Here is a 26,032-nt window from a genome sequence, read left to right on the forward strand (position 1 = left end):
AAATACGAAGAAAAGATTTGGAACGTGTATCGCCTTTTTTGTTTCCTGCTTTTTTCACAGTAACTGTTCGATCGCCGCTACACGAAGTATACGTAATCACATCCCCGGTTAGAACCGTCTTGCTAGTCCAGGCCTGATAAAGCTCAAGTGTATATTTCCCAAAATTAACAGCTATTAGACATTAACAGTCGTGAAATGTTTTATAAACAACAGGGCAGTCATGATAAATTACCTAAAGGCAAGTTGCTACATAGGCAATACTAGGCTTGGATTCAGAATTTAAATATGACTGTGTTATTTTTGTTGTGTTAAGCTTTGGTGAAGTCAATTAGTTTTCGTTATTTGTTTTAGCGGCTATTTAGCACGATTTGGCAGATACTTCAGTTTCGATTGTTATTAAGGACCAAAAAATGTAGTTTATATCAGAAGAGAAAAAGTTGTTTTTATGGTCTGAAGCTCGTTACAAATATCTAACTAACTGACCTTAGCAATAATTGGTGAAAGGGAAGGTTCATCTACTGTACAAAGCAGCTAAGTAAACTTTTTTTTTAATCACGTTAAACTCAGTTTTGCTGAAATAATAACGACTAGGTAAAAATTAAATTACATACAATTAAACAGACGGCACGCCGACAACGTACAGACGCAATCAGCGACAGCGAGACCACGTTTCAGACTTATTCTAGAAAGAATTACACTGGCAATGCATTGAGCATCCTATCTGTAAACAAAACGTGTGCAGAAAATGTGGTAGAATAAGATTGCAGACAAAGTGCGTAGATTTTTATTTCCAGGAACAGGTCCTTGTGTTGACTGATATTGGTCACGTAGCAAAAAAACTCAACTCATGCCGACAATATTTTGTCTTCACGCCATAAAGCTTGATGCAAGCGATAATACCTCGTTGGTAACTGGCGATTGGTAAAATAAATCATCTTCTCCGTTTGTTATACAAAGTACATTTCAGCAAGATTGCATTCGCCAAAAACAGTTTTATTTTATCGGTTAAAGACCTAAATTGGAGGTTACTCTGTGTATGTCATATGCTACGATATGGTTGAGCATGAGTTTACCATTTTCATATCTACAGTATTACCTTTTCTTGACTTTCCAGTAGATTTAATAATTCACTAGAATACTAGATGTAATGCTGGGAAGGAAATAAACGCCAACTGAAAATGAACACTCAAGGTATAGTGACATGATATAAGTATTATTTTAAAGTTCTGTTGCTTCTGGTCATTTTGGCTTTGTATCAAATGCAAACAGATCTCGTGACGATTAGGCTACACATCTCAGCGGCTAGTGCACACAATAACCAACAAAACAGGTCCAGTCATAAAGTCCGTTGACGAGACTCTTTATACTTTTCACAAAAACGTGATAGTTTATTTCATGTCAATGTAGAATTACTGCCAACTGTGAATTAAACCCTATTTTTGCCTTTTTTTCCAGACACGTGCATTGCCACCATTGAAATTGCAATGTGTGCATGTAAATGTGCGTATAGAACCTACAATTAGCTTGGCGTTCAAAAGGGGGTAAGCTACGCCGCAAAATATAGAAACTTAAAATTGATTTAATTATCTTGTGCCCAGCGTGATCCAGTCCAAAATGCCGGGTATTTTAAACGCGAGTTTCGCAAATATGGACGTCAAAATGCAAATACCACCCGCATATAGGAATTAGATTATACTAAAATTTGTCATCTAACAGACCAACAGCACATGAGATTTACAATTAGTTTTTATTAACCGCTTTTATGCCAAATTAGGTTTGTTTGTTCATAATTGCAGTATAATTCTGTAGCTAAGAGTTTAGCAAGTAGCCTAACACCGGATGTTTTTTCAATGCATGATTATGATTTATGATGCAATAGTTTCCGAAATCCTAAAGATGCAACAAAAAACATGCTGTTATAAATCTTGGTAGGCCTACTGTATTGCCATTTTTACATAATGAAATGTGCAATACGTTTTGTAAATGCAGGCCTAACTCGAATTTTTATAATTTTTTCAACGATTGTGAATACAGCCATTTAGCATCCTTCATAGTATAGTAACACGGTACAATAAACCTAGAACTACATCCCGTTCTTGAAAGAACAACTGAAAGCACATCGTCGTGAGAAACTGTACAACGAAAAGAAACGAGTAAGTTTCCGAAACCTAAGAGATCGGTTTGCTCGATTCGCGCCTCAACAACTCTTGCCAAGTTGAATAAATTTGAAGTGCCTCCTATGTAACTTAAATATAAACTGTTTCTGCATACAAAATTACTCTCCAAAAGGCCAAACATTTATTACGTTAACCGAAAATCTAACCATTTGCCAACAGTGCATAAAGAACGTAAGATTCATTAACGTTTCTTGACACAAGTATAACTCTCGGCGGGTGAAATGAAAAGCCTTGAAATCAAAGTAGACTTATTAGTAAATTGATATAGATTGCCAGGTGAATCACGTAAAGATCGCGTTTTTAGTGGCAAACTTCAACATCAACTTGATATCCATGACGTTTAACTTTGCTTTAATGAACGCAAGCAATCTTTGTCGAATTATTACTTTCTAACCTCTATGAAGCAAAAAATTGAACTAAGCATGTTTAAGTTACGTAGTATTGCATGGCTTAACAGGTTTGCGGAATGCAGAAAAATCAACAGTTGTCTTTGATTTGAATTATTTAGGCAGTAAATAGCATAATGTTGTTCCAGTGAGAGCATTACAGGAACTTCATTGTTTTAATGGACAAGGCAGGACAATATCTGGAGTGTTTTGTTGTCTTTTAACAACGATTCTTTGGCCTAAAACGTTTGTCTTGGGAGCAAACCTTTCGCTTTGCACGACATAAAACTAAACCTACATTGGTGAGGCATTGGTGACCGAAAAGCGGCCATGTCTAACCGCAAATGCGCCGCCTCAAACAACAAGTTTTACAGACACCGGAACTTTTGAAAATTTAGAGCAAGCTTGTATTTGAACTTGAATCCGGCCCAGAAAATCGTGGTAAACACTCTGAATGACGTGGCAATATGCAAAGAAGACAATGACTACAAAATTCTCGTATGTTTTTTTTTCAAAAAAACGAGCTATTGATAAATAAAAATTACTATTGCGCCATTTAAAATTTATGTCTGAAACGTGAAGTGAAACGGTCGTGAAATAAAATTGTGCGTCATTAGTTTTTCGAGCAATAGCTGGGCTTTGGTAATTTACCACACACTGGAATTTTCTGACGTGGCTGACATGCGTATGTGAATCGAAATAGGCTTCAATAATACCACTGGCGACAAGCATAACTATAACTATCACGCTATTGTGTAAAATCAAGCAAAATTACACTAAAAAGCTTGTTCATGAATTCAGTATTCTCAAAAATACGCATCTATTGTCCCATTAATGCAATCTAAAATAGTGTACGTTAATTGAATTTGTAACGTGAATATTCCTACAGATAGTTCGTAAAGGACGTGAATTAACTATTGGGCTAACCATTGCCGTAAATTGCAGTATTTTATTAAAAAAAAAACTCACAATCATAAGAATTTTCAAAAAGAATCTTTATGTTTATAAATAGTGTACATAAAACTCGGAACTATAACGAGTTGCTGTAGAGTGTAGTCGATAAGTCTGCAAACAAAGTCATAAACAGCAAGTTTTGCAAATGCAATACACGCTCTACAGAAAAACTTCGAAAAAGACTATGTTTGTGCAACGCTTACAAAAAATGTGCGAAAAGAATTCCTTAAAAAAAGCTCTTTTTAGGACTTTTATACAAACTTCTCCCGGAATAAGTTGTGAATATGGGAAGTTGGCCTTTTACTAACTTTCAGTATTTGGTTTTAAGACTGCCATATACTCACTTGGCTAAAATTGTTGCTTCTTTGCTTGCCACTCATATTTTATATGCTATCCTCTGCAAAAGAAATCATGGTTATGTTTTTTTTTATAAAACCTTGTCATAATGTTCTGAATACAAGTTTTTAAAGATAACACGCAAAGTTGCATCACTATTTTTTATTTTTTGCAACCAACTAGGCTATGGGGTATAAAAAACTTTTTTGATCGCAAGGTCATTTTTTTTCCACAGAAATTTGTCTGGCAAAGGGCATCCGGTTTTGGAAAAACAGCTTGCAAACGGTGGTGGTATTGTTGATTGCAAGCTGCGTGGTAACAGGTAAGTGCGTGCAAACTAACGCCATCTTCGAAAAAATTTAATTGTTTCGCAAGAGTAAATATAATACAAACCTACTAAAGCATTAAAGTTCTTTTAATTTCAAAAAAAAAAGATTTTACTGCGTATAAAGTAAATCGTGCGGTAAGTTTTAGGTCGGACTTTACAGACAACGGAACAATGAAAGTGCCAGGTCATGATCTCCATGTCATGTATTTCAGTATTGCATTTTAAACATAAACTTAAAATAAATTACTTTTCTGAATCGGAGTTTCCACTTAAATAACGTACAGTTTTTTTAGGAACAGGCGACTCCAAATGTACATAAGGTCAAACTTTTTGACATTGTGAAACGTGCGTTTCGGATATTGTCGTTTATACATAGTAACATCACGCGCTCAAGCACGCGTTCATTCCTAATGCATGGCCCTTGCACAAACGACTTTATAATTAAACTGATAAGATTTTATATGCAAATGTAAAGCAAAACGATGACGAAATAAATAACGCTTTACCCTTCGGTCGAATTATCACACACCCAAAAATAGCATAAAACACTTTTGAAAAATTTTTTCAAGGAATTGATTCGTATTTCATACGTCAAAACGCATCTCAAAAAAATCGATAATCAAATAAAATCGTTTTTTTTGTATCCTGGCATTGCCTGAGCGCAAAATCAATTTACACCATTTTAAAACTAATGTCTCGACAGACGCAGCAGCACATTAAATGCCATTGTTCCCCTCAAAACTCCATTCGCTGGAAGCCAGTCACCTAAAATCAACTAATAATTTAGTGCGTACCGGTTCAAACCGAAACCTATACAGATAATATGAATGTTAATTATAAAACAATGAAGTCAAAATTTTGAAAATTTTACCTCAGTTTAATGAACATGACACGGTCGACTGAATGGGGATGAGAGCGGTTGTTACGTGAAACCCTTGATTCGCCCTCAATTAACTTTCAAAATTGGTGATTGGCAAGATGTCGCTTTTGTAACGATTTGCAAGAAATCAGTTATTAAACTCGTTTATAAAAAAGAAAGGTTTTCGAATTAACTTTGACTCGGCGGAATTAACCCTTTGTCATGAAAGAAAGAACAATTGACTTGGAGTTTACTGAAAAATTTTATGCGACGTAGCAGACATGATTTTAGTTATAGATATTAAAGTTCTCACGAAATGATAAAATCTTTCCGTTTTGCCGTCAGATACCTTATTTAAACTTTCCTTTCTTCCGAATTTGGACCAAGATGTCATTTATGTGACGCTGATTTGAAAATGTCAGGAATTAGTCACCGACGCACGAAAAAATTAACTTGATAGTAAAACTGAATGAAAATTGGCACGATATTACCAACAGTGTTCCAAAGTAAAAAATGCTTCTCACGAATGTACATCATTTTTGCTAGTAAAACGTCACAAAAAAGCATAAAGCAATAGCGTCATGCCATGAATTCCCCAAGAATGACTTCCCCTTTGCAAATCACGTACGCATAACCACGTAAGCATTTTAGTCGGTTGAAGATTTTGTTATGCGTTTAAACAATCTCCGCAAAAAAGAATCATTAGGAATGGCAAAAAAATCGGCTTAAAACACCTTGCAAGAAGTGTTATAACAAAACGTGACGAGAAGAAAGATCGCATTTGCAAAATTCTTATAATTATATTAAGGCAAGTGCATACCATATGACACGTGACATCGTGACACGATCACATAATGTAAACAGGGACAATACAAAAAAAAAACGTTTACAAAATACTTATTTATCAAGTCGAATCGAAATTTCTAGCATCGCCGTTCCCAAAAACGAAATTCGTTCTTTTTCCAATAATACCGGAATTACATGACACTTGCAAACACCAAAAATTTTGAAAGTCTTTGTATTTTCTCTCGATAAGCACTACTTCACACAGACTAAAGGTTCTCGTATAATCTTTCTCCGTGTGTAATAAAAACGACAAAACGTTTGATGTTGAAACGCTACATGCATATACTTTCAGGTACAAACAAGAATGCGCGATTTGATGGTTGGTACAACAACTTAGATCACCCGGATTGGGGAACACCAGGTAAGAAAAAACTGCAAACTTCTTTTCAATCTTCCTCTACATGTAATAAACAAAAAATGACTTCGTTGACGAAGCAGTCGTGACTTTGAAATGCAGCAATTTTCATCAACGAGCTTTCTAACTAACGAGTGCCTGAATAAATGGGCTATCCAAATCTATTATAGGCCTTGGATTATCCAGAATCTCACCCGCAACGTTTGAGGATGGAGTGCACGTACCAAGGTATAAAAACTTACCGAATGCAAGGATGGTGAGCCATGCTCTGATGAAAACAGATGCCAGGATTCCATCCCCAAGCGGAAAATCAGTTTTTTTCGCATTCTTCGGTGAGAAATTAGTATAACGCTATTTAAGCATATGTGCAGAGCGCCGAAAAGCTAAAGTACGTATTACGAAAACTTTCCAAAATATCTGTTGACTAAAGTCACCCAATTGGTATAATGTTTATTTCTTTATCGAAACGTTACCAGCTGTAGCAAGAGAGTGATAACGACAGTGTAAACTTTACAAACCTTGCACGACAGCAAGGATACTGTTGTTAAGAAACGCAATATTTGCTTAGATACATAACCTACAGAAGATATAACGTGTATATGAACTAAACTTAGCAATAACATACACCAGGACAACATATCGGCGACGATATGGCGGACACCAGACGGGTTACATGTCCAAACGAATACGTCAACGTAGAAATTCCTTCGGATGAAGACGGTAATGCCACCATCGATGGTAACATTATCCCAATCTACAGATCTAGGTTTTTACCAAACACTGGGACATCAACTAACTCGCCAAGAGTTCTGGTAAGAGTCGAAAGCATATTAAACGGAACAAAGATATCAACTAGGTCCTTCTAATAACGTGTTATTTGTAGAGCAATGAGGTCACTGCGTGGTTAGACGGGAGTGTTATATACGGGGTAAGTCAATCCTGGAGTGAGCACCTGAGATCATTCAAAGATGGAAAACTCCGCGAAGAAAAAGGTTCCCCGGGGATTCCTTCTTTTAACCGCAACGACCTTCCATTAATAAACCCTACCATCGATTCAGGGCGACCCCCGCAAGCCCGTAATAAAGAAGAACTGTTAAGTATGTTTTGCTTTCGATCGGTTGTCAATTGACAGTTGAACGTATACGACCAACGACATAAAATCCTGTTAAGGTTTCGGCAATCCCCGTGGTAATGAGAACCCATTTCTCATGTCGGTCGGCATAATATGGTTCAGATGGCATAATTATATGGCTGAAAGATTCAGAAATCAAAACCCAGATTGGCCGGACCAAAAGGTACAATCACTTTTACAATTAAGCTAATTAATTTGCCATACTGCATAGAGTTTACGCGAAGATTGCATGAGAATAGGTCAAAATACATGGGAAAAAGTCTCAATACGGTTTTCAGATATTTGAGATGGCCCGTAGATGGACTGTGGCAACTTACCAGAAGGTAGTTATGTATGATTGGCTGCCGATTATGGCTGGAAGAGGCCTAGAGCCATACAACGGTAATGTGCATATCACTGCTACAATCATATTTCGCGCGTCTGCTTATTGATATTAGGTCTTTAAGTTTACATTTTTCCGCCTAACTTATATGTTTACCTCTAAATAACATTCCTAATTTGCCATTCAAACTGCGCTGCGCAGGTTACAACCACCATCTTGACCCAAGTGTTTCGGCGGAATTCACGATTGCTGCCATGAGAATAGGACATAGCTTAGTACCTCGGGCGGTAGTGCTACTGGAGCAGAATTGTTCTACGATCGATCCCCTGCCTGAAGCATATGTTGATTCTGCTGGTGAACCAGCATTGCGATTATGTAATACCTTCTGGCAATTACAGGTATCAAACAATTTTCAAAGGAATATAAACTCCAAAACGCAATTCCAAAGTTTATACTTTTCAGTTAGTTATTCAAGTTCTTACAGTTAGTATTAACAGCTTGTCATTGCAGGACGCTATATCCAAGCATGGTATAGATTCCATTGTATTGGGCATGACGTCACAGGCAGCAGAACAAACGGACGCAAGCGTTGTAGAAGATTTATCAGGTTAGTGTTAGACAGAACGACTTCACTTCACAGAATAACACTGATTACAGCATATGAGCAGTTTGAAACGAGCAACGTGTACTTCAACCTTGACAGAATTCTTGTATGGCTACTTAAAAAGAACCAGGACCGATTTGGAAACAATAACAATTGATCGTGGGAGAGATGCAGGCTTGTCACCATACAATCAAGCAAGAGTGGCTTACGGCCTCGATCCAGTATCCAACTTCACTCAAATAAACCCAAATCTTCCACAAATTGTACGAAAATCATGTTTCAAACAGATTATTACGATTATATTAATCTTACTACCGCAATTTGCTGTCAAAGGAGTATGACAGTCTCATAAAATCGATTTCCAGGTTATCGACAGACTCCGGCAGGTGTACAACGATCGACTCGACCTAGTGGAATTGTACGTTGGGGGGATGTTTGAATCAAACAACGACATGGTTGGGGAACTTTTTCAAGCAATTATCCTGGAGCAGTTCACAAGGACACGCGGTAGCGATAGATTTTGGTTCGAAAACACCGAAAATGGGTACGACGTTAAACCTTTGACTTTTCAGACCAAAATCTAAAACTTTGGTAATTCATTCCGGTTTTATTTCAGGCTTTTTAATGCAACGGAATTGGAAGAAATACGAAACACAACAATGCGTGACGTTATCACTGCTGTAACGTCACTGCAAACTAGTAATCTCCAGGAAAATATTTTCAACGTAGCAGGTAAAACTTTTGGCTCTGTACAAAGAATATTTTATAAGCATTTCACAACTATATAATTAGAAATCTAATCTATTTCATCTTCATGGTTAGGTAACTGGCAGTAATTAAACTTAAATAATAATAATAGGACCTAATTATTCGGTGTAACACCGTATACGAGGTATGTGTGCAAGTATCTTTAATTATAGTCTCTGTGTAGACTCTGTGTGCAGACCGATGGAAATTCCAAAGGCAATGTTCAGAAAGCCATGTATACCCAATAAAGGAATCGACTTTTTCGAAGGGTATTACGGAAAATTTGCTGGAATACTTATCCTCTTACTTCTATTTCCAGCAAGTAAGGCATAGTTGACTTGCAACTGACTAAAATAAAACTATCAGTTTTCAATTAATCGTGACTTATGTATTCTAGTATCATATTTTGTCATGTGCGTACTTGCCTGGAAACGGCAAAATGATATGGCGGTCATAAAGAAGCGAATGGCAGACAAGCAAGCTTTAAAAGCTTCTTTAAAGAAAAAGAGAACGAGTAGTCAGAGTTCAGAAGACGGGAAAGTCTTCTCAGGTTATTCAAGATTTCCTAAATCTCCAAACAGTTTTGGTACCTGCTAAAAATGAACAAAAATTCATTTATTTTATATTACAGCATTTGAAATTGAAGGAAAGGAAAAGTCAAGACGAGTACTGATTGTGCTTGAAGGTTCTTGCATCAAAATACTCAGTGTAGCTGGGACAGAATTACGAAGAATCTGTATGAAAAATTTTAAAGTAAATGTTTGTCTAATCTATCAACTAAACCTCACCGATGTTTAATGCTTATGCTGACAATGACGATTGTTGTAGTTATTTCCTATAATAATATTGTTGGTCAGATACTATCTCAATGATTTACGAGGATGTATGTTATTTTCATGAACAGAAATCATACCTATTCCTTTCACGCAATAAGAAAAAAGACTTAATGGTAATCAGAGTACCGAAGGAATATGATGTTGTACTTCGCTTCGTAGACGTTGAAGAAAGGTATTGTAACTTTTTTAATACATCCAAAGCACAATGCACAAAACTACTTCCTTAAAATAGATTTTATATAGATGGACGTTAATCGATTAAATCAATTAACTTTATCCGCAGGCAAGCTGGTTTACAACAAGTAAAAAATTTTATGACGAAAAACGATCTGCAACTTGAAACTTTCGAAATGGAAGAGAAGGCTTTAAAGGTGGAGGCAATCACAAAAGAAGCGAGACAAGAGATACTCGAATCCTTCTTCAGACGAATCTTTGCAGAGGTGAGTAATTGAGTATGTAACACCGAATCAACTTAAAACAATGGAGAAGGAAATACAAATAACATGAGGCTTTCATGATTTTGTGCTTCTGTTGTACAGGCATTGCAGCTCGAAGATCTTTCCTTCGAAAAAGGAAAAAATAAAACAATGGAAATCGCCGAGTGTGAATTGACTCAGGTCAGAGATATAAAGAATTCCTTTCGGTAAAAAGATTTGTACACATTCACTGCTACTGTATGTTCAAAGTCAAACTGGTTATGTAGATGGAACTGGCAGAGACAATGGGAATGAAAGCAGATTCGCTATTTGTAAAGCAAATGTTCCAGTTAGCAGATGTCGACAAGAGCGGTTATCTATCTTTCAGGGAATTCGCAGATTTGATTATTTTGCTCATGAATGGTTCACCCGAACAAAAAGCAAAAATGCTGTTCGACATGTACGACCTTGACCACAGTGGAGAAATAAACCGAGAAGAGAGTCATGATATGATAAGGTGGAAAACTTATAACTTATATAAAACTAACTATTGTGTATGCAAAATAAAGTCAGTTCATTTTAATACGAGCAAAGTGGCGTTAAATGCTAAATTCATGATATGTAAAGGTCGTTCCTGGAAATGGCTGGGGCAAAGTTAAGTCAAGAAGAGGTTAGCAAAGCAGTGGATACCATCTTCAGAGAAGCAGGCATTGAAGATCAAGATTGTCTTACACTGAAGGACTTCCAGTACGTAATGCTAAAGGAGCATAGAGATTCGTTTGCAAAAGCCCAGCTTTCGCTGCCAGGTATACGCCAAAGAAATTTTTACATTGCCATTTTGACAGCCTACATTGGTGATGGGGTTTCAAACCCACAAATATTTCATTGGCAGGTGTAACAAGATCAATACGAAAGAAAATGGCGATCAACCAAACTCAAAATACCCCACAAATGCAAAGACAGTTGACTCAAATGCAGGAAAGGTAAGAACATTTTCTAGGCGTTCAGGACCTCACGCTCATTAATGTATAAGCTTGAAAACGTCAAGATAAAACTCCTACAGTGAGGACCGAAAAAGGGTTGCAAATATTCAAATATCTTAAAAATATTTATGTAGCGGAAATACGCAAGTAAACGGAAGCAAGGAAGACGGTCTGAGAAAAAGAAAAAAAAGTGGTGGTGATACTGATAAACAAGGGTAGGTGGCAAATCACGGATACAAAATATGCAAGGTTATGTTTTGAAACCAGCGGTATACAGCACTTTTTAGGACAATAATCAACAACACTATTTGTAACAATCATTAAAAGCAGATTTATATATTGACGTACAGTAGTTTTTCAGACTTGATAGCGTAAATTTATCTTTCTCCTTTAAAGATGTTAATAAGAACACCGGTAGAATTTGATCAATGTGTTTTAATTAAAAAATGAATAAGTTTAACTGCAGATACTCATGCAACCCGCACATTTAACGTAATCCCCAGCAAATATAACATAACTAGGAAACCTAGAAGTATTTCACTTATTAAATATACTGAAACACTTGGCATAAATTTTTACAGTGAGCCATACGTGGACGCAGTTGTGGATCCTGAAGATAAGACGTTTTTCGGAAGAAGATGGAAGAGCCTGAGGAGAAGTATTGAGAATTACAGACGCCACATCTTATGCATGGTAATCTTTTATGGAATAACGATCGCCCTGATGGTGGAAAGGGCAACATGTGAGTATTCAGAGTGATCTTTGCAGTATCGTCAGATACTGTAGTCCCCTAACTTTGGCTTACGTTTTAGATTACGCGTTTGGAGCCGAGCACATTGGCATAAGGCGGGTTACTGAATGGGGAATCATCATCAGCAGATCGACCGCAGCAGCCATATCTTTTCACTACAGCTTTATTTTGCTGACAATGTGCAGAAACCTCATCACCTTTTGCAGAGAGACCTTTCTTAACAATTTCATTCCCTTCGATTCAGCCGTTGCGTTCCATAAACAAATCGCATACGTTGCCGTTGTAGAGGCCCGTAAGTTTGGTCGAGTATGGTACGAGCAATTAAGGCTGATCTCTTACTAATATCTGGCTTGATGTTGTAGTATTGCATGCTTTGGGCCACATTTCCAATGTTTATCATTTCTCCATTCACCCACTGCCCGTGCTTGCTTGTCTCTTTCCTAAAATACTCGTGGATGATGGGTAAGTAATAGCAGTCGGTGAGCTATAACAGATTTCTTGGTTATAAAACATCAATTGTGTTGCGCAAAGGTTACTAGGCATTCGATAAGCAGTTTGAAAATTTTCTTTTCATAACATGACGAAAATAGCTAAAGAAACAGAGTGGTAGATAAAGCATATAAAACAGGAAAAGTAAAATTTTCCTTTTAGGTCAGACGTTCCAAGATCAATCGTCTGGTGGTTCTTTGAAAGCATCCCGGGAGTGACTGGAATTCTCCTCCTGTTAACCCTTTCCATCATATACATATTTGCCAAGCAATTTTCCAGGCGCTACTGCTTTCGCGCTTTCTGGATAACCCATCATTTGTATTGTAAGGAAATTGATAGAGCATACATTTTACAGAAGGTTTGTAAAGAAACTGTCCTCTTTGTAACAACCATCAAATATCACAGCACTCTTGTATGTGTTGATCATTTTCCACGGAAGTATGGGAGTTGTGCAGTCTCCAGCATTCCATTTTTATCTGGTGGTACCGGCTGCAATGTTCACAATCGACAAACTGATCACTATAAGTAGATCGAAGATCCAAATATCAGTAGTTAAAGCGGAACCGTTGCCTTCAGGTAGATTGACTCATACATCTAGCAACGTAAACACGAATATGGTGATCAATGTAACATAAATAGATCCAACTGCATCTTATACAAGTCATATAATCCTGTATTTCTTTCAGGTGTTCTTAATCTTGTATTCAAAAGACCAACTGCATTTGACTACAAATCCGGGCAATGGGTTAGAATCGCATCCCTTGCACTCGGTTCAAATGAATATCATCCGTTTACCCTCACCTCAGCACCACACGAGGTAATCTAATCGCATACAAAGAATTATGCAATTTAAAGGTTACAAAAAACAAGTTGTATGTTTTAAAATAAGATTCAGTAGTGCCTACTGAAGCATAGTGATTAATGTTGTTACTATGGTATATTCTTAGAAACACCTATCGCTCCACATTCGTTCGGCTGGGCCTTGGACAACCAATCTCAGAAACTTATATCAATCAGCAATCGAAAGAAATGAAAAATTTCCAAATGTAAGTTGATGTAAATTATAAAATGTAAGTGGAAATTTCATTCTTATAAATACAAGTATATATGGCAAAGAAAAGACGACGAAAAGTTCCACATACAAATGGTAGAAATGATGAAAAGTTTATTACTGTTAAACCTTATACTATGCATCGATTTCAGCTTTATCTAGACGGTCCTTTTGGCGAAGGTCACCAAGACTGGTACAAATACGAGGTTTCAGTGTTGGTTGGGGCTGGTATTGGTGTTACGCCATTTGCGTCAATTATCAAGGATATTGTCCACCGGTCAACCACACATAAAGGATTTCAGATTACATGCAAAAAGGTGCGACAGACTCATCTAAAGTCAACTCTAGATATATTTAACGTTTTGAAACAAAGGCCTACTTAGCTTGGGTGAGTGTTTAGTCTTTGGGGTGAAAATTTACAGGTGTACTTCATCTGGGTAACAAGAACACAGAGACACTTCGAATGGCTCACCGATATTATTAAAGACTTGGAAGAAACTGAAGGAGGAGACCTTGTATCCACTCACATCTACATCACTCAGTTTTCTAACAAGTTTGACTTGAGAACGACTATGCTGGTAAGCTTGTCAGAACAGGGTAATGCGACTAGCTTTATACACATTAAGAAAATTTAGCCGTTATTCTTTTAATTATACTTCTATTTCTCGAGATAAATGTTATTGCAAGAATTTGATACAAATTCTAATTGTTTGAAGATACAAGCATAAAAAGATTTACTTTGTGTATAGTATATATGCGAGCGGTATTTCCAAAAAGTGGCCAACAAGAGCATGTTTACTGGTCTTAAAGCAGTCACTCATTTTGGAAGACCTCAATTCGAATTCTTTCTGGACTCACTTCAAGCGATGCATAAAGATGTGAGTATTATAAATTTTAAGCAAAAACATTTTATGCTGAACAAAATCCAGCACAACTTATAACAACAAAAAAAACTGAAACTTACTTATCACCAGTACACCAATATCACTGTATGCAGTAACAGTTTATCCTAATCCTAATCTAACAATATCGTAAAATATACCGTTCTAATTTCATCTAAAAGGTGTTTATTATTTCCATGCTTTTAATAGGTACGGACAATAGGCGTCTTCAGCTGCGGGCCACCGGGTTTAACAAACGGTGTGGACGAAGCATGCACAAATTTAAATAAGTTTAACAAAGCCAGATTCAATCACTTCTATGAAAACTTCTAAACAGCATGAGCTTCTTCCTGACATGTACAGAGTATCAAGACTAACAAATAAATAAAACTTAAATTTATGAAGAAATAGACGAAATGAAAAAAGTGATTGAAGCAACTGAAAGAAAGTATGAAATACTTTGCTACACTCACGACTTATGACCATTCATTAATAGTCATGAAGCCATTCTGCTGCATAATTGTACAAGTTTAATACTGGAATAAAGTGATCCCTGCACAGTTCTAAAGCTACGTGCCTAAAAATGGTATATAGTTCCTGATGTATAGCTTACAGTATATGTTGCCTTATTGTATATCAGTACTGCATTACTATAATAAATGCATTTGAAAATTGTGTATTTTTGTCCTGTATTTTTGGATCATGAAAATAGAGACAATGAAACACTAGACTCTAGTGACTAGAGGATAAAGCTTAAGGATATATCTGTGAGAGTATGAGATAACCCCACATAAATTAGATTTCTTACCTGCCGTTAAAGTGGAACGTTTCTAAAGTGGGTTGCTATATCCAATCACCATGCTTTATTTTCGACGGAATAAACACTTGACTTAGGTACTTCTGTGATATTCGAGTAAGAGACTGGATTTCAGCTTTCTTTTTTGTAAGCAACATTTCATGAATCTGGTAAAATTATATTTTGGGATAACAATGGCACATTGTGCTTTGTAAATTTTCTAAAGCTGTTATAGTCTGTTTTGGTTGAACTTAGTCTTATTGTAAACATTCATGATTACAAATGTTTACGACGTCAGCTAATATTATACCTCTTGTTGGATGTCATGGTGAAATGGAATATAAGGGCGAGAGAGCATATCTCTGCATTTCATTTCATCATTAGATGTTAAAGCCTTCACTGCATCATCTGGCAACTGGAGCCTTTGAATAAAGCAAAAAAATAAACAAAACTGTTTACAACTATTATTTTGTACATTATTCAATTAGGTAATAGACAGTATTGTGCTTCACATAAAACAAATTTTCCATTGTGATTTTAACACAACTTGCAGTTAAGGGAAAAACAACAGCATGCATAATAATCTGTTAACGCCTCCCTCTACAAAGCTATCATTAAGCAAAAGATCTCAGGCATTGAAGTGTGTTTGTTTTTTAGCTTAAAACTTTGATATGAACTTATGTCACTTGTTTGCACAAGCACACAAATACACGATTTTCTCTTTGACTAACCTTCTAATATCAGAAGCAAAAATGCCAATCCATTTCAGGAAAGGAAGTGATAAACTAGTAGCATCAAATGATTGCGACTGTCAAAATTAAACAAGATTTTTTGTAAAATTATAAGTCACACTATCGCTTATTGTGTACTGTATATGTAAATTATGTGCATCAAGTACTTTACCAGAAAATTAAAATTTAAATGCTTACCACTGAGCCAAATCTGTACACAAACATAATTTCAATACCTGTAAAATTGATATGAAGAATTAAAATACAATCTAGAAATTGGTTACACATATTTCGTTTGCAGTACACTAAAAAATAAAAGTGTTTTGTCCACCATGAGGGTCAGCATCCATTAAGCCAAACACTGGTATCTCCAACTCTTTCCATATCCTTTTAACCATCAGTCTTGTATTAACATCAGGAACACCTTTACCCTAACAAACATAACACATTTAAAAACGTTGAAAGTTTCACAAAAAGTCAATGTAAATGGTAATATAATCTAGAAAAGTTTTGTTTAGCAGTACTTGCAATGACAGTAATAAATATTTTTAATTAACAATTTAACCAACTGTTAAACCATTTCAACACAAAAACTGATAAACAAAGTAATTACTATAACATTTTTAGCTACTACAACAACTATGGCTCAAAACATACACAATGCCAATCAGTAAAACCTGTTTGCCCATATTTGAGTCGCGATTGTGACCCAGGGCTAAAGAAATGCTGTTTTAAAATAAGACTGCTTATTGTTGCTAAAAAAATGAACTCACTGTTATCATGACGCAGGGCATACTAGTTATCAAACCATCATCAATTAACCTTTGGAATGTTGCGTCTTTTTCAACAACAAGAACAAACTTTGCATGTACAGTTCTAAAGTTATCCAGCTTGTCAATCCAAGCAGGAATCATAACACCCTGAAACAAAACCAAAAACACAATTCGAGCAGATTCAAAAAAACGTAAGTATATTATTAGAAGACAGATCACAGCTAAGTATTAGAGTATATGTGAAACTGGTGAAAATCAGAAAGTTGATACAATAAAAAAACAAACTGTCCTATATTTTCTTGCCAGATACTATTTCCAAACAAACACTCACAAAGAATTTACAGCTGTACTTTGTAAAGAGGTGTCAAATATTTAATAAGAACATGAAAACAAACCGAAGATGCAGATAAACAGTCAACAACTTCTCCATCTGGGCCAGTATATGACAAGTCACCAACTACACAACCCTTTGATGTTGCTACAACATTTAAAAAGCGTCTGGGCACTTCTAGCATGCAAGCAATGTCATCAATAATATGATCAAGCATTGTTTGATTTCTGAAAAGCTTTAAGTAAAATATAGAGTTCAAGCTGACAGTCTCAAAAGCACCCTACATTTCAATTTGCATTCATAGGTTGTTTAATCATAATTTTTAAATATATTTAGTTGAAATATGTCCAACTCATGGCCCGCAGACTGCATGCGGCCCAGGTTAAAGGTTTTCGTTGTTGTGTAGACCCAGTAATGACAACTACTCTTTAAAGCAATTTAAAAAGCAGAAAACACTTGTCCAAAACACTCTGGTTGGTAGAAATCGATTTGAGCAAACCATTTTCGTTAAGAGCTGTGATTTTTTATACTTTTTGCTAAACTTAATCAGACGTAATAAACTATTCAATATTCAGCACTCAATGTACAGCACTCACATTTAAGCGCAGTGAAGCGTTTTGGTTGGAGACAATTAATTTAGTTTATCACAAGTGACCAAGGTTGGGGTAATCGTAATTGTTATTCATAATCAATTGCCAATCGTTAGCATTTTATTGGTAATCAAATTTATTTGAAAAAATTTAAGATTTGCTTGTAGTAATCTGTTGATTATTCGATTGTTTAAGCATCTAAGGCACAGTAATCGATTGATTACGTGATTTGTAGGATACTACAACGAAAAATAATCAATTTATTCATAAGAAGTTTGCAGTTCAATCAAATTGTAATCGATTTCCCAGTCATATGTAACAATTAACTTTTATCCCACGTAGAATTGCATTTAATCGTCAACTACCTGACAGCTTTATACGGCCAACAATAAATAGTTGTTTCTCAACATTTTGTCATTGTCAATCAAGCATCCTTTATTGTAGCAAACAATGCCACTGATGAATCATAATAATGTAAATGTAGAACAACATGCACTGCATAAATATGAATTGTAATGGCAAAACTATTAGATGGGGTTCGATTTATGGACATTTATCTACATTTTGCAATATTTTAAAAACGCTGCAAAGAGTTTTCTAGGTGTGGCATATGTAAAACCTTTCGTAGTCAAAAAATATCGATATATTTCAGTTCATGTCAAAAATAATGTATAGCAATTTTATGAGTTGTTCTGGAGTTGAAAATACTGCTTTATCGATTGATCATTCAATTATGCAATGCAATTGTGCAATTATTCGATTTATTCATCACAATAGTCAACAAAGGCCGAGAGCACATTGAGTAAAACTATCGAAATTAAGGTTTACTTGATTAGTGATCACTTATTTGATTACTTTGTAAACGTAATCGCCCAACCCTACAAGTGACAAGCACACTCACATGAGGTTCTTCATAATACAGATCCCTCTTTGTTGCTACCTGGTCAGACTGAAGTAGCTTGTATATCATAGACATGATCTTCAGTATCAGACCTGTAGATCATTTCCTTTTTTACTCCGAATAATGTGTTATTGTCAAAACTATTTTCTACACAAGTAACAACTTAATAAGGAATGAAACAAAACATAAATAGTAGTGATGAACGAATGAGATAAGTAAGGATAAGTATATTGACAGGTAGTTGCACTATTTGTCCCTACATAATAAAAAGTTTTTCTTCAGCATACTAATTGAAACTATTCTTTCATTGAAAGCCAAATGGTTTTTGGAGTTGTGTCTCCATTATTGTCATATTCCTTTTTAACTCTTCTATCGTCTGCAGCTTCTGCTCTGCATTCAAGTTTTTAACTTGTCCTGATGTTTCGTTTCATTGTGTCACCTTAGTAAGGCTATACTGTATTCATTAATTACCACAAATTAGCACTACAAATAAGACAAACAGATTTTCCCCAGATGTTAGCGAACATATAATCGGCCTCCTAGTGGTTCTCAAAGAACTTGTTCTCAAAATCTAAGTTTCTTTTGGTCATATTAAAAGTTATGTTTCACCTGTCAAAACTAAACTGAAATTGTTCAACACGAGCTGTATTTGACTGAACTATGTTTGATTAGTCTTCTGTTCAGCCATTATGTTTTATTATTCATCTCTTTGTAAAAGCATTAAAGAATTAACATGTTAACAACAAAGAAAAAGGCAGCTGAGCTAACCTCACTCATATTTTTTATTTAAATTAGACCAGATTGCAATCGGTGAAACTAACATATCGTTTGTTGAGCAACTTGTGTGATTAGTGTTTCCAGTTTCTAGCTATCATATAAATATCTAGGTTATACTGTACAATGATCTTGCAGGCCAGAAATAATTCAACATATAAAATAAATTTGCAGGCCAAATATTGTTGCAAGGTGAGCTGAGAGTTTGACGTATGATCATCTAAGCCAGTGTTTCTTAATCTTTTTCATCCCAGGCTCCACTTTTGCTATCAAAAAATTGTACGCCCCACCATCAGTAGCCATGGGGCTGCCAAATGTGTTTAAAAGCTGAGTCTAAAATTCCAGTATTTGCCCACCTCGCCCAAAATGCAAAAACTTTGGTTGTTTATGTCTCAACAACCACTTTAGAACACTCCGTAACAAAATGCAAATCTCACAATTATACATACATAAGCTAGCAATTTATAATGTACAATTTTGAAACGCTTTATAAAACGATTTTGGAAAGCCATATACCCATTTGTTGTACGTTTTTCTCAGTTATACTATCATTGATAAGTGGTCACAAACAAGGGAATGCGATGAACAAAAAGAAATAAAGGTACGCAAAAAACCTATGGCCTCCAGCCATTTGGTTCATGAGGGTATTTAAAACAATTGGTATCATGAGGGGTGGGATGATGGCCCTCCTCCTCAGTATGCTATTGAACAGATATAGTCACATTTTCGCTCAATTTCACAGTGAAAGTTGCAAAAAGTGTTACATATTTCTTTGTTAAATGAATGAATGAATTCACACACTACTAAAAAATTTTGCCAAGCCCCACCAAAATGTCTACAGGCCCCATGTTAAGAAACATTGATCTAAGCACTTAAGTTTTTTTCATATATACGAGTCATGTCAAGTGTATTTATAGTGGTTTCACTTTCCCTTACCATATGTCATTACAGTACACAGTATCCACACATTCCCAGTACACCTGAAAAAGCAAGCTTATGCTTGCGAAAGCTTGTATCGAAAAATATAAAGTTAACCTTAAGAGTGCCAAACTACATTGTGTTTCTTATTTTACTTTAAAATTTGGTTAACATGGTTCAGACAACATCAAGATATGTCATTAGTCATTGCTCTGAAGAATGACCATGTCTATATATATTTGGTTTTTGCATTTTAAGTTCTCACAATGTTGATCTGTCAGCCAACCGCTGTTTATGGCAATTATCATACACCTTTCGCCTATATATAAAACAGGTAATTGAAGCCATTACCTTATTACTTGTTTTGATGCAAAAAAAATGTTTTTAAAAGTAAAAAGTACTGAAAATGGCAGAAGGCTTTAATATCAAAGGAAAGCTTGATTACCCAAGGCCATTGCACAGCCATAAATCAAAATGTTCTTTCTGATTATTACGGAATCTTTTTAAACTGATAATTATGCAACATAAATTTGATTTTGCTTTAAGCAGTACCGCCGTTCTGGAACTATAATCTCTATGTTACTGCGTTACTCTAAGTACAATAGTTAAGCAACAAATGCAACAGAAATATGGTAACTAAGCATAATATTTCACAAGATCATTCACTTGTCTACGTTACACAATCAACATCTGTCCATACTCCTTGACATCAGTATGTACTGTAAGTTTACCAAATTTTTCAACAGAATTTTCCTTGGCAAATGATACTGTGGAAAATGTTGGTGTGGTGACCATCTGAATGCCGTAGTTGGGAACATATCTACAGTTTTCCCAAGTCCTTCTATTTCTACAAAACAGCAGAACTTTATTCGATTTTGAAGGCAATACTTACATTACACATATTATCATATATAACAGCCTACAGCACTAAGAACCAACCGAAGTCGTATGTTTGGGATGGATTCACCAGAAATCTGATGCACTACTTGGACGACAATATCTTCAAGGCGACTTAACACTTCTTCCCTGAGTATAAAAAGTATATGTTTATACAATATATTGTATTTGCTTGATTAAAAAACACTCTTAATTAGAAGGTGCATGAAATGATGCTAAAAATGACTGTACAGTACTTCCTCGATTATCCGTACCTCGTTTAACCGGCATTCAATTATCCGGCCGAGACATTCGATTATGACGTAACAAACTAACCGACTAATTCTAGAATGGAGAATGCATTAATTGTTGCATTTGTACTGGTTACAATTGTTGAATATGTCTCTATGGGTCCAGCAGCATATCCTTCGTAAGTAGTGTGAAGTTAGACCAGCCTAAACAATAAATACAGTATCGAGATGGCTTCATATTCGAGAAGTACTACTGTGAAACGAAAAAGGACAGTTTTATCTATTGAAGACAAGCTGATGGTGTGTGACATGGTGCGAAGAAAAATTCCTAAAACAGAAATTATGTTCAAATACAACATCGGAAAGTCAACTGTAAATGACATTTGCAAGAGTGAAGAAAGTTTAAAGAATTTCAAGATGGCAAAATGTGAACTAGGCATTTCAAAATCAGTTAAAGCAACCAAAACTATGAAAGGAGGAATGTACCATAAATTGGACAGTGCCCTTTATCTATGGTTTAGACAGCAGCGTGAAAAAGGAATTCCAGTGACTGGGCCAATTCTCTTAGAAAAGGCCACGGAATTTCACGACCTTCTTTATGAAGAAAACCCTAAGCCTTTTAATGCAAGTTATGGTTTCCAATGGCGCTTTTGCAATCGTTTTGGGATCAAAAGTCTTGCAATTGTGGGAGAGAAAATAAGTGCTGATGTTATCTCCGCTGACAACTTTGTTCGTTCTTTCGATGAGCTTGCTGATGGATATTCTTTGGATCAAGTTTTTAATTGCGATGAGACTGGTCTCTATTATAAAATGCTTCCTGGACGAACTTTGACTACGAACCACAGTGATCCATCTGGCACCAAAAAAGCTAAAGAGCGTATAACTATAAATGCATGTTCTAATGCAAGTGGCTCCATTAAACTGCCATTATTGTTCATCGGCAAAGCAAAAAATCCCCGATGCTTTCGTGGAATTGACAAATCGACATTGCCCGTTGTGTATCGACACCAGAAAAATGCTTGGGTTAATACAGTTATATTCAACGATTGGTTTCAAAACTGCTTCGTGCCTGATGTAAAGAAAAATCTAATTGAATTAGGACAGGAACCAAAAGCATTATTGATATTGGACAACTGTTCAGCTCACCCAAGCGAGGATGAACTAGTGTCCAATGATGGTAAGATTGTTGCTAAGTTTTTACCGCCCAATGTCACTTCTCTCATACAACCCATGGATCAAGGTGTTTTGGAGTGCCTGAAGAGAATTTATCGGCGGTCTGTTTTAAAAAGGCTGGTTTCTCAGACAGAGGATGATATGTTAACTTTTCTGAAGAAAATTGATATGCTGAGAGTTGTAGAAAAGATAGCAAATGCTTGGGAACAGATAAGTCCAGAGACATTAAGGAAATCTTGGCAAAAACTTATTCCACTCGACGAATCTTCTCTGGACGAAATCGCCGTTTGTTCCGAAAGCATACTAAATGCTGATTTCGTGGAACAATTTGCCGCACTAAACATTGAATTAGAACCCTCTGACGTTGACAGATGGTTTCAAGCTGACGGTCCAGGTTACGAACATATGGATGAGCAGGGAATAGTTGATCTTGTTTCAGCAGAAGAAGAAGAGGATATATGTGATGAAGAAGATGCAGATGAAACTACAGAAGATGCAACAAAAAGAGCACAATGCCCTGTTTCTCATGCAGAAGCAATGCGAATGTTTGATCAGTGTCTGACGTGGCTACGTTTTCAGCCAGAAGCAACGGTTTCAAACACTTCCACGTTAGTACAACTTCGTGAGTTAGCTGCCGAAAAACGTCAATCTTCCCGCAAACAATCCAAGATTGATTCATTTTTTAGTAGATTTTAAGCGTAAATTTTTTGTAAACTGCTACATTTCGATCAGTTTTTTACCATAAAAGTGCTGAGTTATGACATTTTTCTGTACATTACTGCATTAGTTCTCTCTGTTTCTATTTCTATGATGTAAAAATACAAATTCAATTATCCGTTTTTTTTGCTTATCCGGTCAGATTTTTGAAAACATTGACCCAACTTGACCGGATAATCGAGGAAGTACTGTACTAATAATGTATCTTGAAATTGTGAAAATGTGAAGATACTAAAATACTGATCAACAGGAATAGCAGGCCAGTAACTGTATTGCATATGGTATGCGGCAGCATGTTCTGTTAATTATATTACAATAGTTATTAGTAGGGCAACCAGTTTTTTGACCTAAAAATTTTAAATTTTGACTTTAAAATTTGCAAATTTTGACCTCATTTTGACCTAAAAAGTTTACATTTTGACCTTATTTTGACCTAAAAAGTTTACATTTTGACCTTATTTTGACCTAAAAAGTTTAAATTTTGACCTCATTTTGAAAAACGCTATACTGATAGTCTCTACACTGTCTACAGCAACTTTCTAATCCAAAACTTTATTTAAAAATGACAAAATGCTTTTCTAGTGTTGACTTTTTTTTCGTTTCTGCGTATTAAGATTGACAACTTGCAGTTTCAAATGCAATGACGTCACGATGTGACGTCACCAAACGCGCTGAAAATCCTTCCCTCTCTTTGTGGCTTTGGTTCTAAGTAAAATTTGCGGGACTGGAATTGTTTGCGGTACAAGAAAAGAGAAAAACGGAAGAATAATATTACAAAATGGTTACAAAATTACAAGTTTAATAGATTTTGACCTAAAAAAAAAACCTAACGAAACAATTTGACCGTATTTTGACCTAACGTAACATTTTGACTTTATCTGACCTAATAACTTCTATACCACACGTCGTACAAAGCTGAAATTTGTTTTGTGCTTGTTTGATAGCATTCTGAGCAGGTAAAAAAAATTGACCATATTGACTTTTGGTTGCCCTAGTTATTAGTTATTAACTATTGTGCCGCAAAAATCCAACTCTATTTTAATCCTTAAGATATTTATTTATCAATTGGGTATTATTAGCTAATGGTTACTTAGGTTTAACTATTACCATGTCTAACCTGACAATAATTAACAGCCAAGACATTAACAACAAAAATATATTGTGGTATAAAATTAATTGATTCAAATATAGTCAGTATATTGAGATCAATTAAAATGAAAAAGGTAACTTGAAGCAAATATCAAAGCAGGAGAGAAATGTGCTGTGTAAGGCAAAAGTGATCAATAATTTAAATGACAACCACAACCACATTATCATTCACCTGAAAGTCCGGGTCAAAAAACATCACAATCATGCCAATCTTTACAGTGCTAGGTGATCAAAACTTAAAACACAAATGATGGTGATTGTAAGAATGGTCTTATTTTCATTACATGCATTCTAAACAGAGCTCAATTTTTACATGTCTCCTGTTTTTTACATGTTAGTATTTTGATGTAAACTGTGTGAAAAATTAGGTTGCCATCAAATATTGCTATAACAAAATAATATAACTTACCTAGAAATTGGTACTGTATCATCAAGATTATAGGTGCACTTATCAAACTCTTGGAGTTTTTCTAAATTATCCCAAAAATTTCTTGAAAAAGAATCATAATTGTTTTGACTCATTTTAAGAAAAATATGGAAATTCTTTTGCAATTGCTGTCCGTGAGCTTTGTAAGTCAATTTTAATGAAATCTATACAGTCAAATGGGAAAAAAAGATAAATTTGTAAAACTGGCTTTTTAGCTTTTGAAACAATTTTATGCCTATATAAAAATCTTTCCATGCGTCTACATTTGAGGGACCACTTTCAGTTTAGCCTGATTTTTCTGAAAAGGTCCCCAAAATCTATTATTTTTACAAGTTTAGTGTTTTAACCTGCATTTGCAGGAATACAAAACATACAGGAGGTAAAATACTGTCTTGACCTCGGCATGATACAGAGCAATTACGCATCTTTGTGCAAACGTATTGAACTACTTGAAACCGTTATTACACCAATAATTTTTTGAGATTACTATTGGTGTAGCACATCTTTGATGTACCCGTAATGTACTCCAAATTGACCTGGGTAAAGATTTTGCTTGGCATCTATGTCACATTACTTAAACTAATTGGCACTTTGCAAGTTACGGCTGCCATTTTTGGGGGTGGTAATATTTCTTTGATCGCTTATACCTACAGTGGGAGTTGTGGACCCACCTTGATTGTTTTTAAATTGTAAGCATTCTGGGCACCGAATTGTAAAGATTTCACTTAGGTGAGTAGCCTATGAATTCCATTACAATAAAGAAAAATTTATTGACAGCATGCTGCTTAGTTCCGATTTTACAGCGGTTTGAATCCAAAGCACTGGACTTGTCCGACATAAGGTCAAAATGGTTGGCCAGCGAAGTATGCGGTGTGAAATATGTAAGAGCAAAAGTTTGCATGGTTTCTGTGTACTATTTTGCTTTGAATTTCAAGCAAAGTTTAAAATAATAAACTAAGAGTAAATAAAAATTGAATTACAACCCACGCACGCGCATATACTACTTGTATTTTTAGCAAAGTTTATGATACTAGATTAAAAGTAAATATAAACTGAATTACTATACTCACACGCCCCACAGATACCATGCAGATTCTTAGACATTCTACGTTGCCCCTACAAAGAGTTTGCTTTCGATGCCCTGGATAAATATGCTAATAAATGTAAGGCAA

The 26,032-nt window shown here is 35.5% G+C and overlaps 2 protein-coding genes across 6 annotated transcripts; one reads left to right on the plus strand and one right to left on the minus strand.

The window, feature by feature from the left end:
* The first annotated feature begins 1,112 nt into the window (after positions 1–1,112).
* LOC143448538 (dual oxidase 2-like) lies at positions 1,113–15,130 on the plus strand. Its single transcript, XM_076948333.1, has 34 exons — positions 1,113–1,191; positions 4,089–4,175; positions 6,179–6,247; positions 6,412–6,573; positions 6,872–7,053; positions 7,125–7,338; positions 7,412–7,536; positions 7,652–7,754; positions 7,897–8,093; positions 8,206–8,302; positions 8,399–8,562; positions 8,665–8,843; positions 8,916–9,031; positions 9,231–9,368; positions 9,444–9,596; positions 9,678–9,799; positions 9,951–10,054; positions 10,166–10,322; positions 10,422–10,499; positions 10,586–10,815; positions 10,926–11,104; positions 11,191–11,281; positions 11,416–11,496; positions 11,863–12,023; positions 12,094–12,324; positions 12,395–12,494; positions 12,684–12,844; positions 12,927–13,097; positions 13,208–13,338; positions 13,469–13,567; positions 13,725–13,889; positions 13,995–14,150; positions 14,322–14,450; positions 14,664–15,130. Exons 1-34 carry the CDS (start codon positions 1,179–1,181, stop codon positions 14,784–14,786), a joined length of 4,668 nt encoding a protein of 1,555 aa, XP_076804448.1. The 5' UTR covers positions 1,113–1,178; the 3' UTR covers positions 14,787–15,130.
* LOC143448540 (meiotic recombination protein SPO11-like) lies at positions 3,520–25,980 on the minus strand. Of its 5 annotated transcripts, XM_076948338.1 has the most exons (13): positions 24,843–24,916; positions 24,606–24,668; positions 21,207–21,293; positions 20,999–21,114; positions 18,576–18,667; positions 17,149–17,319; positions 16,754–16,900; positions 16,312–16,411; positions 16,179–16,216; positions 15,981–16,057; positions 15,560–15,671; positions 15,262–15,416; positions 3,520–3,914 (listed from the first exon to the last, which is right to left on the minus strand). In XM_076948338.1, the coding sequence occupies exons 4-12, from the start codon at positions 21,060–21,062 to the stop codon at positions 15,297–15,299; spliced, it is 921 nt and encodes a 306-aa protein (XP_076804453.1). In that variant the 5' UTR covers positions 21,063–21,114; positions 21,207–21,293; positions 24,606–24,668; positions 24,843–24,916; the 3' UTR covers positions 3,520–3,914; positions 15,262–15,296. The 5 variants fall into 5 exon arrangements, with proteins under 5 accessions (XP_076804453.1, XP_076804454.1, XP_076804450.1 ...); XM_076948339.1 differs by lacking the exons at positions 24,606–24,668; positions 24,843–24,916 and adding an exon at positions 25,931–25,980; XM_076948335.1 differs by lacking the exon at positions 24,606–24,668 and having other exon boundaries at positions 24,843–25,020.
* Between the last annotated feature and the right edge of the window lie 52 nt (positions 25,981–26,032).

Source organism: Clavelina lepadiformis, chromosome 3 (assembly GCF_947623445.1).
Source record: "Clavelina lepadiformis chromosome 3, kaClaLepa1.1, whole genome shotgun sequence".
In the NCBI taxonomy this organism is placed as follows: domain Eukaryota; kingdom Metazoa; phylum Chordata; class Ascidiacea; order Aplousobranchia; family Clavelinidae; genus Clavelina; species Clavelina lepadiformis.

Bases quoted from the DNA above. Each gene is read 5' to 3' on its own strand.
- LOC143448540 (XM_076948335.1), bottom strand. From the start codon at position 24,955: ATGAGTCAAAACAATTATGATTCTTTTTCAAGAAATTTTTGGGATAAT. The intron at 16,412-16,753 runs GTGAGTTCATTT...TATGTTTGTTAG, and splicing joins TGCCCTGCGTCATGATAACA to GGTAAAGGTGTTCCTGATGT. The intron at 16,058-16,178 runs GTAAGCATTTAA...TAATTTTGACAG, and splicing joins TGTACAGATTTGGCTCAGTG to TCGCAATCATTTGATGCTAC.
- LOC143448538 (XM_076948333.1), top strand. The intron at 13,339-13,468 runs GTAATCTAATCG...GTATATTCTTAG, and splicing joins TCACCTCAGCACCACACGAG to AAACACCTATCGCTCCACAT. The intron at 13,568-13,724 runs GTAAGTTGATGT...CATCGATTTCAG, and splicing joins GAAATGAAAAATTTCCAAAT to CTTTATCTAGACGGTCCTTT.